The sequence below is a fragment of the Dromiciops gliroides genome, chromosome 2 (genome assembly GCF_019393635.1).
Source record: "Dromiciops gliroides isolate mDroGli1 chromosome 2, mDroGli1.pri, whole genome shotgun sequence".
Lineage (NCBI taxonomy): Eukaryota > Metazoa > Chordata > Mammalia > Microbiotheria > Microbiotheriidae > Dromiciops > Dromiciops gliroides.
The window spans coordinates 645,477,126-645,492,368 of NC_057862.1; the positions used below are offsets into that span (position 1 = coordinate 645,477,126).

The 15,243-nt window shown below is 45.7% G+C and overlaps 1 protein-coding gene across 1 annotated transcript in view; it reads left to right on the forward strand.

Annotated features, from left to right (window-relative positions):
* The first annotated feature begins 254 nt into the window (after positions 1 to 254).
* The window catches only part of JPH3 (junctophilin 3), a 202,057-nt gene continuing 187,068 nt past the window's right edge, over positions 255 to 15,243 (forward strand). Inside the window, 1 exon segment of the mRNA XM_043982421.1 lies at positions 255 to 1,511. Coding sequence (XP_043838356.1) covers positions 1,130 to 1,511 — 382 coding nt within the window. The 5' untranslated portion in view covers positions 255 to 1,129.

The following is a 15,243-nucleotide window of genomic DNA, read 5'->3' on the forward strand; positions in this document are numbered from 1 at the left end:
CCCCTTCCTCCGCTCCCGCACCTCAGGCACGCCTGAGCAGAGCCCTAGGCACCGGAGCGCATCCAAGCCAGCGCGAGGAGTGGGGGGACGGCAGGCGGGCAGGCCACGCGTGAGCTTTGCAGCTGGGGCGAGGCTAGGCAAGGCGGGGCGGGGCGGAGCGGGGGGAGAGAGAGGCAGCACCCACACTCTCTGTCTTGTAGGGTGAGGGGCGTGAGTGGCCGTGTGTGCCCGTGTGTGCCCGTGTGTGCCCGTGTGTGTGTGTGTGTGTGCGCGCGCGCGCGTGTGTGTTTGTGTGTGCCTGTGTGTGCGCGCCCGTGTGCCAATGGGGCTGCGTGTGCGTGTGTGCGCCCTCGCGGGAGTGTGAGTGCGTGAGAGCGCGCGGCGGGCAGGCGGGCGGGCGGGCAGAGGGAGAGACACCCAGCCACCGACTGCTGCATTGCTGCTGAGCCACGACTCGCTCAGCCCCCAATATGCGGCCGCTGCTGCCGCTGCCGCCACCGCCGCCGCCGCCGCCGCTGCTGCCGCTGAGGGGCCCGCGATCTGGTGGAGATCAGCAGCAGAGCGGCGGCTGCAGGTGGAGAGCTTGGCGGTGGGCTTGAGCCGGGTCGGGCTCTCTTCTCCCTCCCCTCCCTTCCTTCCCCTCCCCCTCCCCTCGCTCCCCGGCCCCCCCGCCCGTCCGTCCGCCAGCCGCGGGTCCGCGCCAGGGATTGGCACCGGCTTCTCCCCGACCCTTATTTATGATGCTTTTTTTCTTGGGTGCTCTGCCTGTGATGGTTTTTAGGCGGAGCCGTTTGCACCAAAAACTGTAGCAACTGCTCCCCCTTCTCTCCCCCTCCCCCCATCCCTTCCCTTCCCCTTCCCTCCTCCCCTCCGATACTGGATCAACAGCAGAAGAGGGACTGGTCGGGATCCGCGCAGATAGACAATGAATAATCGCAAGAAATTGACTTGAATTCCCCCGAAGCCGGCGCCGCCGCAGCTGAAGACGGCTCTCTTTTTTCTTTTTTCTTCTCTTTTCTTCTTGAAAGACCGAGGGACCACAGACAAACAATTTGTTTCTTGTACCTTGTTCCTTTCCCCCCCTTTTTCTTTTTCACCTTTTGGGGGATTTGCAAACCGAATTACATGCATGTCCAGTGGGGGTAGGTTTAATTTTGATGATGGAGGGTCCTACTGTGGAGGCTGGGAGGACGGCAAAGCGCACGGCCATGGGATCTGCACCGGCCCCAAGGGCCAAGGAGAATACACCGGCTCCTGGAGTCACGGCTTCGAGGTGCTGGGGGTCTACACCTGGCCCAGCGGCAACACGTACCAGGGCACCTGGGCGCAGGGCAAGCGTCATGGCATCGGCCTGGAGAGCAAGGGGAAGTGGCTGTACAAGGGAGAGTGGACGCACGGCTTTAAGGGACGCTACGGGGTCCGGGAATGTACCGGTAACGGGGCCAAGTACGAAGGCACCTGGAGCAATGGATTACAGGACGGCTATGGGACGGAGACCTACTCGGATGGAGGTGGGTGCTGCGCCAGCCCGGAGTGCTTGAGGAGTGGGAGGGAGGTGGGCGAGGAGGGAGGCGGGAGTGTCGCTCTGTGCACAGCCAGGAGCTTTCTCCATGTCTCTCTCCTCGGATTTGTTTTATTTCCCTGGGTTTTTCTGGGTTCTTGGGGTTAGTTGGGTTGCTGGCGCCTGCTGTGGTGGCGGCGGTGCTGGAGAGGCCCGGAGACAGCCCAGGGAGGCTCCTGGCCCTCTCGCCACAGGTTGCTTGCTCCATATGTTCAGTGGGGGTGCAGTGCGGTGGTGGTGCCTGGTACCCCTCTCGGACTGTGTCCAGGAAGCCAAGGGGAAGGGGGTGGTTTTCACCTCGTGGCTTAGAATTGAGCGGAGGGGGAGAGATGCCGGTGTTCGCTGCACCATGATAAACTGGAAGGCAAAGTGTCGGACTAAGGGGAGGGTGGAGAGGGCCTTATAGGGGTACTCGGCTTAGGGTTTTTCCTTGTGCTCTTTCAAGTTTGGGGGTCTACTGATGGGTCACACTGGCGGCTTAGTGGCTTTGCTGGGGCCCCTACTCCTTTCCCTTCTCCACCAGCCTCCTCACCCTTTGGAATAGGCTCCTTGGTTTCAGGCCTTAGCTTAGCATCCCAATATCTGGGCTCAGGGATTAGATTCTTGGTTTCCTATGCTTCCAAGGGCCCTTCCCAGTTTGGAATCTAACCTGAAAAAATGCCACTGAGAAATTTAGAATGCTGTAGTGGGGGTGGGGTTGGGGAAGGGAAAAGAGCAACCCTAGAAAATAACCCAGGCCAATAAACTTCTAGGGGGTTGGACCTAGGCTAATACTGTCAGACCAGGCAGCCTGTGAGGCCCATCTGTTTCCTGGATGCCACTGGAGCTCTGATTGAAGTACTTGCATGAATTTTCACCAGGAGTTTAGGGAATCTTGCTTGATCTTATTTCTATGATGCTGCCAGAGTCAGCGGGCAGTTCTAAGAGCCCAAAGTCGGTGTAGATGCAAAGCTTTCTATGGCTGGTGGTGTTCTTGATACTGCGTACACTTCTTATATGTCTCCATGCCCTGACACTCTTAATATTCTCCATAAGTAACATCTGAGGCATACTGAGTGGTGATTGTTTGGGACAAAACAAATCTTGGGAGGCAGAGTTTCCAACCCCCTGTCTTAGTGTTGAGCTAAGATGAGGTACAGGTAGTGGTATGGTGGAAGCAGCATGTTTATTTTATAGGCGGGAGAAGAGCAATTGCAGTGATTTTATGTTTCCTTCTTGGAGGGATGGGGGTGGATCATGGAAGCACATTTAGATTTTTTTCTGTTTTGGTCCCTTTTGTTTTGGCCACATGGGGAAAAAAAAGCTTTAAACACCTGCTTGACAGTCACATATACAGAGGTGAGGTAGGGCTGAGAAGTGATGATTATTTTGGCTTATGCAACCAAAAGGAAGAGCTCATTATTAAACAAAGAGGAGGAGTTTGGTGCACTTAATTATATAATTCTCCTGCCTATCAAAACCATGCCAAACTCTAATCACAGACCTTGCTTTTGGGGGGTGGGTTTTTTTTAAAAAACAACAACAACAAAGGTGGGCTAAGCTGTGCCCTGATGGTGGGGTTCTGAGGGAAAAGGAGATGGGTCTTGGATTGCAAAAGCTTCCCCCAGTTCCTGGGCTGTGTGTGTGTGTGTGTGTGTGTGTGTGTGTGTGTGTGTGTGTGTGTGTGTGTGTGGGTGATGGGGCTTCAGTAGCAGATGTATGTGGACGGGGGAAGCAGGCAGCCTGCACTTCCCAGCTGGCATGTACCCTGTGCAGAGGGAGGAGTTGTAACCCACGGGGCACTGACTAGAGAGCCCTGCAGGGACTCTTCTCCCAAACAGAAAGCTTAGGAGTGCTACAGAGGGAACATAGGCCGGAAGTTCCCAATAGGCTTCGAGAAAAGCTCACCTCCTCTTTAACTCTTTGTGGGTCAGCTTTAGATGTGAGGTGAGGGAGAGTGGGACAGACTGGGTAAGGATCCAGATCTCTTGTTTTAGCCAGTCTCCAGAATCTTTAGGGATAAATGACGAAACTTCAGGAGTGAGACATCACCTCCAGATAACCCACTAGTAGGGGTAGAGAGGGAGGGTTTTGTGGGTAGTTTCTATCTATCCTTTTAGGAAAAGTAAACCCAGGTGTAAGTAGGACTGGTCTATGTCTCCACATGCTGCTCAGGAAGTTTGGGGTTCAAAGTGTTAACACAAGAGACGTTTCTTTCCTGTGGGATCTCATAGGATTTATTGCTCACACATTACCCAAAGCCCTACATATCTGACCTGGATGTAGCTGAGCCTAGCTCAGGGAGTGGGTCATTGGTTTTTACTATAAATTCTAAGGTAGAAAAGTATAAGAAAGAACCGCAGAACATGGAGTCAAGAAGACCTGGGTTTGGATCCCATCTCTGTCCCCTTAGCTATGTGAGCTTGGACATACTATTTTCCCCTTCTGGACCTCACTTTCACTCCCTGCAAAATTCAGAGATTGGACAAAATGATCTTTAATGTGCTTTACAGCTCTTTTCAGTTCTGCCCAATAGGAGCAGATGTAGTTGCTAGGGCACCTGGTCTGGGCAGCTTCCCCCCCCCCCCAGTCTGGCTTTGTTGTGTGTATCGACTTGGACTCATTGCCCTGGAATAATAACCTCCACATGCGTGGGCCACTCGGTCTGAGAACATAATCTCCCCCCCACACACACACACACAACATTAGGAAGGAGGTGCCTATTGAAAATTATCTGCCAGTCAGTAATGCACCAATGCTATCAACTCCATCGCTAAGGGAGATTAGGAGAATCATGGTATCATAATCTGCCAGAAAGGCGAACTTCCTGTCTAAGGTAAACAATGATCCCTTGAAACTGTCAGTAATCAACTAGTGGTAAGTGATGGCTCAGGCACAGCGGAGTTTGGAAAGCATTATCCTAATGAATTAATGACTTTGAAGCTAATCCTGCTTTTCCTTGCATATTAGCTGGAACATCAGGAAAGCTTTGACTCTGGCCCTGCTTCGAGTGCTGACTTGGGGAAACAGTATTTTTCATAAATAATGCACAAATGTCTCACGTCCTCCGCATTTGGATGGGATCTGTATGGAATCCATTTAAAGTGGAGACTTTTTGATCAGGCATTTTCTCCAATCTCACTCTTTCCCAGGCAATGACACTCATTCCTTATTGATGTGAGATGAGATTCACTTGTAGACCATCACCAGGACCTGCTAGAGGCCCTATAGAAACACATGGAGCTTGGAACACACATCACTCACACTAATTGCTGTAGAAATAGAAACAGGTCTATTATGTCAATGCCCATACATGGAGCCACCCAGAAAAAATTTCTTCACCCAAACTTGGTGACTTCAGGGATCTCTAAGGTCACTTCGAGCTCAAATAGGCCTTGATTCTGTAATGCCTTCTCATATCCTCCTTTATGTAAAGTAATTTCTTTCTTCTCCTCTCCTCCCCTCCCTCCTTCTCTCCTCCCTTCCTCTCTGCTCCCCTCTCCTCCCCTCTCCTCTCCTCCCCTCCCTCCTTCTCTCCTCCCTTCCTCTCTGCTCCCCTCTCCTCCCCTCTCCTCTCCTCCCCTCTCCTCCCCTCCATCCCTCTCTCTTCCCTTCCTCTCTCTTCTCTTCCCTTCACATTTTCTCTCTTCTTCCCTCTCCCCTCTTATCTTATCACCTGTTCTCTCCTTTCCTCTCCCCTCCCTCCTCTCTCCTCCCCTCTCCTCCCCTCCCCTCTCTTCTCCTCCCTTCACATTTTCTCTTCTTCCCTCTCCCCTTTTCTCTTCTCTTCTCACCTGTTCTCTTCTCACCTGTTCTCTCCTTTCCTCTCCCATCCCTCCTCTTCCTTCTCCTTCCCTCCTCTCTCCTCTTCCCTCCTCTCCTCTCTATATACATATCTTACACAGAAATACTGACTTCTCCACTCACTTGCCCTACATACCCTTCTCCTAAGGTAAATATTTCCTCCTCAGTGCATTGCACATAGGAATCCATCCTTCAGACCCAAAGTCACCCCCTACAAATAAACTCACCCACACCCCGAAAAATGAGTCATCACACACTCCCTCTCCCCCTCCTCCTCCACACATACCAGCATACATCTCTCTCTAATACACACATTCTATACACAGGCCCAGATTACTCATCCCACACACATCACACACACCCACAGTCAAAATTCAGATACACTTCAGGCACATGTGCACATGGGTGTCTGTGTGTATGTGTGTGTGTGTGTGCGCGCGCGCGCACGCGCACGCGTGTGCTCGTTGGTATTTATGCAGGCACACACGCACATGCACACACCTGTCACCCAGAGATATTTATTGCCATATTAGTTGAAATTCAGGCACAGGAGTTTCTATTCAGGCATTAGGCCTTGTCCTTTTTCAAAACATGCACATGAAGATATGTGGCTCCTGTAAAACACTGTCCCCTTTCCTTCAAAGCCATACTTAATCTTTCTCTCACCTCCACCTGTTAAAGCTCATCCTTTAAAGCCAACTCAAGTGCTTCCCCCTCCACTAAGCTTTCCTTGATCTCTCAGGTCAGTAATAGCCTCTTCTCTCTCAAATATTCCATAGAATTTTTCTTGCACCTTTCATATGGATTTAATGTAATATTTTGTATTATAGATATTTCTGTCTTTCATATCACTCTCCTTGGCTGTACTCTACATGAGGGATGAAGCCTAAGCTGGTAAGTGTCTAGCATAGAGCTCTGAACACAGCAGGAACCGAATTCATATTTGTTGAATAAAATACAGACATGGTGTCCTTGAGAAGCCTCAAGTTACTAATGAAATTATGTGATTTGACTTCATTTAAAATTAATGTTTGGACTGTTAATGTACTCTAAAGAAATCATGCCATAGTTCTTTGGAAACAGAGTAGCAAAAATAAAACATTGGGGAAAATATTCATGCCGTGGTAGGTTGCATTCATCAAAGTATAGTGTCTAGAAGGAGGGAGGTGATAGTCACACTATGTACCCTAGATTGGTCAGATCCCATGCTTAGCGTTGCTTTTGGTTTTGGTGCTGCAGTTTAAGAGAGACATTGATGGGCTGGGAGATGTCTAGAGGAGTGTGACCGGGAGGGTGAGGGAACTGAAATCATGCCCTCTGGAGGGTCTGTTGGAGAAAATGATGATATTTTACCTACATCAAAACAAGACTCATGGAGGACATGGTTGTTCTCTTCAAGTATTTGACAAAGTAGATTTTTATGTTTGGTCTCAGAGGGAAGAATTAGGACTCGTGGGTGGAAGTTAATTGGGAGGCAGATTTTGGCTCAAGTGATGCTTCAAAATGAGCCATGTTATTAGACGATGATTCTTCTATCATTTGAGATGTTTGAGCAGAAGCTAGATAGTTATTTGTCAGGTATGCTTTAGAGGGGGATTCATGTTTTGGGTAGGGAGTGGACCAGATACAATACTTGTTGTTCAGTAGTTTCAGTTGTGTCCAACTCTTCATTACCCCATTTGGAGTTTTCTTGGCAAAGATACTGGGATGGTTTGTTGTTTCCTTCTCCTGCTCATTTTACAGATGAGGAAACCGAGGCAAACAGGGTGACGTGACTTGCCCAGGGTCACACAACTAGTAAGTATCTGAGGCCAGATTTGAATTTAGGAAGATGAATCTTCCTGATGTCAGGTCTGGCATTCTATTCACTTCGACACCTAGCTGCTCAGATATAATAATACAATACATTCAGCATTTATTAAGCATCTGTCAAATGCCAGACATTGTGCCAAGTGCTGGGGTACAAATAAGAAAAAGAAAAACCTTCTCTGCCTTCAAAGAGCTTACAGTCTAGTGTGTTTGTGTTTGTGTGTGTGTGTGTGTGTGTGTGAGAAAACACACAAAAAGATGCTAAAAAGGAGAGGAGAGAAGATGCTGATGATCTCTTAAGTTCCTTTCATATTTGATTTGATTTTTTAAAAAATCGACATGCCCAATTTCTAAAGGAACAAATCAAGTAGTGTAGACATTGCCAATAAGAACCCATGCTAAAAACAGGAAGGAGGGAAACACCCACAATCTAGAATAAGGTGAGTCCTGGAAGATTACCTTTTAGCTGTTTTTAAAGAAAAGAAAGAAAAACAATAGGAAAGAAGCGAAAGGAAAAGAAATCAAGGATATCTACCTTTTAGCTGCCAACTATCGCGGAAAAAGCTGTGTTATTAAAAAACACCCTTCACCCCAAATAAACACCAGAGCTGTTTGCCAGCTTTTACTTTAGGAAGCCTCAGGCAGCCCGGTAAAGTATCCTCTTAAAAGAGCTTACCCATCCAAGGAGTGACTAACTCTGTTGTTAACAATTAACCTAAGTAACCCTGGGAAAAGCACAGCTCAATCTTTACCCTCTCTAGGGAGACCAAGCTATAAGAGGTGAAAGTTTTTGTGGGGAGGAAACTTGGAAACATTTAGGAATAACAACAAAATCCTGAGAGTCTTTTGGTTTCTCAGCTTTAAAAAAAAAGGAAAAAAATGTTCTTTTGTCAATTTCTCTACTCCCCTTGCCTCAGTGGGATCTGTCAGCCCAAGTGACAAGAAAGATGGATAGAGAAAGGAACCTAATTTATGTTCCATTTCACACCTGAAAATAACACAAACATACCACAGTAATTTTATGAGTAAATAAAATTCTATATGAGGCAGATATAAGGATCATGAGGGCAGGAGATTTTTCTTTTTAACTTTTGTATCCTCCATGGCCTTGAACAGCACCTTAACATAACATACTTAATCAGATGTTACAGTTCATTTGAATGAAAGGCAGTGGGTGGTGTGCTTTTAAGTGAATTAGCTACATGACACAGTAGAGAGAACTTCCAAAGCTGAAGGCAGGACACCGGATCAACTCCCTGCTCTGCCACTCCCTACACATGTGACTTTAGATAAATAATTTCCCTTCCCTGGGCCTCAGTTTCTTTCTCTGCAAAACAACTGAATTAGACTAGTTCATTTGTAAGGTCTCTTCCAACTTTAAATTCTGTGAAAAAAATAGGTATCACAGTGGATAGAGTACTGGGCCTGGAGTCAGGAAGACTCCTGCCTCAGACACTTACTAGTTGTGTGTCCTTGGGAAAGTCACTTAACCTATGTCTACCTCAGTTTTTTCATCTGTGAAATGGGATAATAATAGCACCTAAATCCTAGATCTTTCTATCCCTAAACAAGCAAAACGACCTTAGATCTGCAAAGAGGACTGTAAAAAGAAATATCACATGTATGTCACTTCCCCCATTCATTTACTTTCTGCCCAAATATCTCCAAACTGATATTTCCAGAGCTAAATCCTTAAGGCACAATAAACTCGTTTCATGTCAAAGATTCTGATGGCAACATATTGAGGTCTCGTACTCTCTTCAGGACCTTGGAGAGTGCTCACCGGCTTTTCTCAGATTTTCTATGCATTATAGTTGCTTCTTTTCATTGAGGGCTCAGGCCCTCAGATCTCTTAGGGTCATCTCTTAAAGCCATACAAAGAAATTGCAGGATACATGGCTTAGAAGTTTACCCAATCTATGAATTTGAGAATCAGAAAAATATACTCTTCAATCACATCAGATTCTGGAGCTAATGAGACTTTAATACTACAAGAAACATGGAGTATTTGCTTATTTCATTTTATTCATCACTTTTGATTCGATCCTTGCATTGGGATGGTTGAAAGGATTACACACTTAGGGAAAGTGTTTTAGCCTTGGGTCCAAGTCATCTTATCAGGATTCATGAAGACTGCTTTGAAGTTTGAGATGGATCTCTTTCTTTTGGTATGAATTCATTGACTGTTGGACTTACAGTTGGCTTTGTGAGTGTGTAACTGAAAGTCAGCATTGGACTGATTGATTTTGTCTATACCAGCCAATGGGATGGAGTATTCACCATGGCCTATCCAGACAAGAATTAATTGATTAATTGTTACTGTAAACAATATTAATAGTAAGAATTGTTAACCCTGTGTTCCACTGTGTCCTATAGCTTCCTTTCCTCATGAGGACTGTTACTTAAATGGATATTTAAAGGAAAGTGTTTCCCTAATCAAATCAGAAAACCCTGCAAAACAGAATTCTTTTAAAGAATCATGTTGTGGTTTTCCTGATCATGGATTCTATTTAGTTGCTAATTGTTGGCTCTTCCTCCTGAGTGATTCTTTGTTGAGTTTTTGCATGAGTAAGACATATACTTATGAATAATGCTGATAACAGTAAGAATGACATAATTAATATTTGGAAAATGGTTTTTTGTTTGTTTTATGCAGGGTCATGAGGGTTAAGTGACTTGCCCAGGGTCACACAGCTAGTAAGTGTCAAGTGTTTGAGGCTGGATTTGAACTCAGGTCCTCCTGAAACCAGGGCTGATGCTTTATCCACTGTGCCACCTAGCTGCCCTCTTAAAAGTGTTTAACACGTTTTTGCTTCTTCTTTGCATGCTCAACACTTAGTACAGTGCCTTCCACATAGTAAGCACTTAATAAATGCTTGTTGATTGATTGATATGATCCCATTTGGTCTTCCAAATAACTTCATAAAATAGTTTAAGTGTTCCCCATTTTACAGATGAAGAAATGGAGGCCCACAGAGGGGAAATGATTCACTTACAGTCATGTGACTGGTGAATGAAAGAACTGGGACTTGAACCCAGATCTTCTGTCTCAGAATTTACTGCCTTTTCCACTATACTCCCTGCCTCTTAGATCTAACATCTAACCTGTTCGGAGGGGGTTCTCTGTGGATGCGATTATCTCTACCTTCCCTGATTCCTATTGGCAGTAAAAATTAACCTTAGCTATACTTTTGGTTGAGAAAATGAAACAGAAAAAAAGAGAGTAGAATGATGGAGGCAGAAAGTTAGGTGGTTACTACTAATTGTAGGATTCTCCCTAGGATTGGAATTTCATGATTAAAGTTTGTTTTTCACATGCCTTGTTTGGAAAATGACTTTTATGCTCATGTAAGAACATGCCACAAGACACTCACCTTGAGTCCCGTCAAAGGACAGAAAATAACAAATGGACAAGAAAGTCCATCAAGGTTCCTTCTAGGTCTGCTTGTTTTGCTGTATCTTGGATTGTCTTTTTGACTTTGATGAGTGTAACAAACATATAATAAGCAATCCACTCTGGTCCAGGTGCATACACATAAACCAAAAGACATGGCTCCTGCCTCTACAGAGTTTACAATCTTTTTTTTTTTCCAAGGCAGTGAGAGTTAAGTGACTTGCCCAGGGTCACACAGCTAGTAAGTGTCAAGTGTCTGAGGCCGGATTTGAACTCAGGTCCTCCTGAATCCAGGGCTGGTGCTCTATCCACCGGGCCACTGAGCTGCCCCCTAGAGTTTACAATCGTGACCACACCAGATGTTAAGAGAGAAAGGAAGGGAACAACATTTATGATGTGCCAAGCACTGTGCTAAGAACTTGACACACATTCTCAGTTGATCCTAACAGATGAAGGTAATCTTATGATTTCCATTGTACAGTTTAGGAAACTGAGATAGACAGAGAGGTTAAGTGCCTAGTTTCACACAGCCAGGAATTATCTGAGCCTGAATTTCAACTCAGTAAGTGTCTGAAGCTGACTTGAACTTCCTGACTCCAAGTTAGAGGAAGGAGAGGTCACTAAAGGCTGGGGTGGGTCAAAGAAGACTCCTTGGGAGGTAGACCTTAAGCTGGACCTCAAAGAATGGACAAACACTTGGCTAAATGGAAAGGGAAAGAGAGCCAGAGATGATAGCTTGAGTAAAGACTCAGATTTGGCTATATAAGGCATGTTAAGGGGAGAAGTCTGGTTAGAGTAGAGGGTCTGGGTAGTGGGAGGAGTGGGAGACAAGGCTGAAGATGAAGTTGGAGGCCAAGATGTGCTTCTCCCTCACTTCTCTGACGCTTTTCCTTTAACAACCTCTCATGGGAGAGTGCTCATTTCCCAAGAGGCTCAAGTGCCCACTAAAGAAGAAAAACTACCTAGGAAGCTCTCTGGTGTTTGGTAATAATTACTTCTTGCTCATTAGGCTCTAGTCAGTAGCTACTTTAATGGACTGGAGCTGGGGATCATTTTACAGACAGAGAGAAGCACATCTCTGGCCTAAAAGGAAGTTAGGATTGACACCTCGGGGGTTCATCTCTGTGGATTATCCACAGCAAAATCCAAATCCTAGGCTATATTTTCCCTCCTTACTCACTGTGACCAGTGTATGCGTATGTTTGGGGGCATGGGGAGAGTAATGTGTGTGTTTGTGTGTTTATGTGTGTGTTCAGGAAATGCAAATTAATTTAAATATACATTTAAGAAAAACGTGTAGGAAGTAAATCTACTGGGGGAAAAAAGCCTCTTCAGATGCCTTCCAAATCTTAGTATGAATGGTTTTTATATCAGAATAGAATAGTTATAACTGGTAAATACTTTAGAACAGAGAATGTCAGAACTGGAAGGGACAGAGTTGATAGGCCCCTTAGAATACAGAATATCAGGGCTGGAAAGGATCATAGAGCATAGATTGTCAGGGCTGGAAAGAAATTTAGAACATAAATTGTCAGAACTGGAAGAGGCCTTAGAATATAGAATGTTAGATTTTGGAGGAACCATTAGAACAGGGATTGTTATGGCTGGAAGGGACCTTAGAACATATATTGTCAGAGCTGGAAGGGACCTTAGAACACAGAATGTTAGATTTGGAAGGAACCATTAGAACAGGGATTGTCAGAGCTAAAAGGGATCTTTGAACATAGAATGTCTGAGCTGGAAAGGACTTTGGGGCAGAGAATGTCTGAGTTGGAAGGAACCCTGGAACAGAATACCTGAGCTTAGAAGGACCCCAGAGATCATCTGGTTGAATCCCATCATTTGACAGAAGAGGAAACTGAGGCACAGAAGAGGGAATTTGCTTACCTAGGCCACACAGAAAATAATGCCAGAGTCGGGCCTTGAACCCAGGTCTCCTGACTCTTGGTTTGTTATTTAGGTGCTCCATGACACTGGTCCCCTGGAGGGCTGGGAACAAACATCTGAGTTTGTGTGGTATTTTGTGACTTGACTGTTGCAGGATACTCCTGGGAGTAAATTCATTAACTGCTCACTAGAGAGCGGAGTGTATTTATAGCAGAGGTCAGTGTTCAGGGATGGTTTAGACAGTCTGTAGTGAACCAGCCAGAAGTACCTGCCGAGTGCTCACAGGTGCAGAGCGTTGGCTAGGAATCTCAATAACGAACAGAAGGTGCTTACAGTCCGTTAGCCCTGAAGCCTAGGCTGGGGCTCAGGAGACCTCGTCGCTATTTATGGCCCCATCATAGAGTCTCCAAGTGCCCTTGCACCTGTTCTGTGGACCCTCTCGGCTTCAGTTTTCTCATCTGTGAAAGGGACTGGAGGGAGCCTTCTGGAGAAAGGTTGGGAGGGTCAATGAGGTCATCTGTCCTCAAACTATGTTGGGGAAAAAGTTGTTAGAAGCATTTACTTTTAGCAGAGATGGTGCACTATGGAAGTTTTGTTTCCTTTTGGGCCCAAAGTTCCAAGGAGAATAAATTTCTGTCTAAATTTGTGGTGCTTAAGAATTTTGGGCATGCTCTAGTTTTGAGGAGAGCTGTGGTATGATGGAAAGAATGTTCCTTGGGCCAGTAATGCTGTGTTCAAATTCTGCCTTCAACTGGGAAGACACAAGTGTGCAAGTCATTTTATGTCTCTGAGTCTCTTTTTTCCCAATAGTAAAGTGGAGGGTGGGCAGCTGAGTGACACAGTATATAGAGTAGTGGCCCTGAAGTTGGGAGGACCTAAGTTCAAATCTCACCTCAGACACTTGCTAGCTGTGTGATTCTGGTCAAATCACTTAACCCCAATTGCCTTAAAAACATCCAGGACCATCACCTGTCATCCCAATATATATCTTGCCACTGGACCCAGATGGCTCTGGAGGAGAGAGTGAAGTTCGTGACCTTGTACAACCCTCCCTCACCTAAATTCAGTTCAGTGCAAGTCATGACTTTGAGAATGAAGGACAAACAACAACAAAATGGGGGTAGGGGCAGCTAGGGGGCACAGCAGATAGGGTGCAGGGCCTGAAGTCAGGAAGACCCAAGTTCAAATTTGGCCTCAGGCTCTTACTACCTGTGTGACTCTGGGCAATTCCTTTCACCCTGTTTACCTCAGTTTCCTCACCTGTCAAATGATCTGGAGAAGGAAATGACAAACCCTCCAGTATTTCTGCCAAGAAAATCCTAAATGGGGTCAGGAAGAATCAGACATGACTGAAATGACCGAACAACGACATCAAGGAAAAGGGGGATAGTAATACTCTCACCACCTCCCCCTCAAGGTTGTTGTGAGGAAAGTGCTTTGTAATCCTTAAGTGGCTGCAAGAGAGGGCAGCCTGGCCCAGTGCATCTGAAGCTGACTTCAGAGTCAGGAAGACCTAACTTTGACACCTATTGGCTTGGTGAAGCAAGCAAATAATTTAACAGGCAACTCTTGAAGACTCTAGATTGCAGGGCTGATGCTGATTTCCACTGGTAGAGGGAATTCTTCATCTTGAGCATTCTGGATGAAATAACATATCCAATGGGAAAAACAAGTATATAAATGTGAGTTAATTCATTTCAATTCTGTGGGTATACCCTCCACTACTGCACATTACAGCCCCAGGCTCTTAGCATGGTGCCTGGTACAGAGAGAGAGAGACAGAGAGACAGAGAGACAGACAGAGACAGACAGACAGAGAGACTGACTTAATAATTGCTTGTTGCTTGTTGACTTGACTAGTGTAGGGACCCTAGTTCCAGTCTCAGCTCTATTACTAACTAGCAAGAAAAAATTGGTTCTGTCCCTTAATGTCTTTGAGTTTCTTTAGTTGTAAAATAATGGAAATTTAGCAGTTGCTCTCTGAGGTCCCTTACAGCCCCAAACATTTCATGGTCCTGTCCTTTCCTGACCCATTTTTTTCTTTAGTATGTTCTCTTAATGAGTTATTACCTGGTAGCCCATCATCTGATATTGAACCTTTCCATCCTAGCATCCTCACATCATAGATTTAAAAGATGGAGAATACTTTTGGGGTCATTTAGTACAAACTCTTCATTTTACTTTTGAGGGAACTGAGGCGTGGGGAGATATATTTTATTTGCTTGCTTGTTGTCTTCCCCACTAGATTGTAAGCTCTTTGAGGGCAGAGACTGTATTTTGTTTCTTTTTGTTTCCCAGAGCTTAGCGCAATGCCTGGCACACAGTAGGTACTTAGTAAATGTTTACTGATTGATTGAAATTGACTATCCCATAGTCATATTGGTTGCGAGTTTCAAACATGGGATTCAAACCTATGTCTTCTGATTCTAGACACAGGGCTCCTTTCGCCGCACCACACTGCCAGATTGGTCTTGAGATTTCAGACCTTATTAACTTGATAAGCTCTGAGCCATAAGAGATCCTTCTAGGCTTCTCAGGCTTCCTTCTATCAGAATGAGATCCCCTGTCCATCCCTCATCTCCCTTCTTTCCCATCTTCTTTCCTCTCTTCCTTTGATATTTGGCATCAACCTCCCTTCTCCCCGCCCCCCACCAGATGGCTTTAATTCTCTTTAGGGAAACAAAGGTTTCTACCTGAGGCTCCAATGTCCATTCATTTACTCACTCATCTGGTTAGGAATTTGGGGAGATGAACATATTTATTTTTGAAGGCCCCTGTCTTTTGGCCTTCCTCATGGAACTGGTTGAGT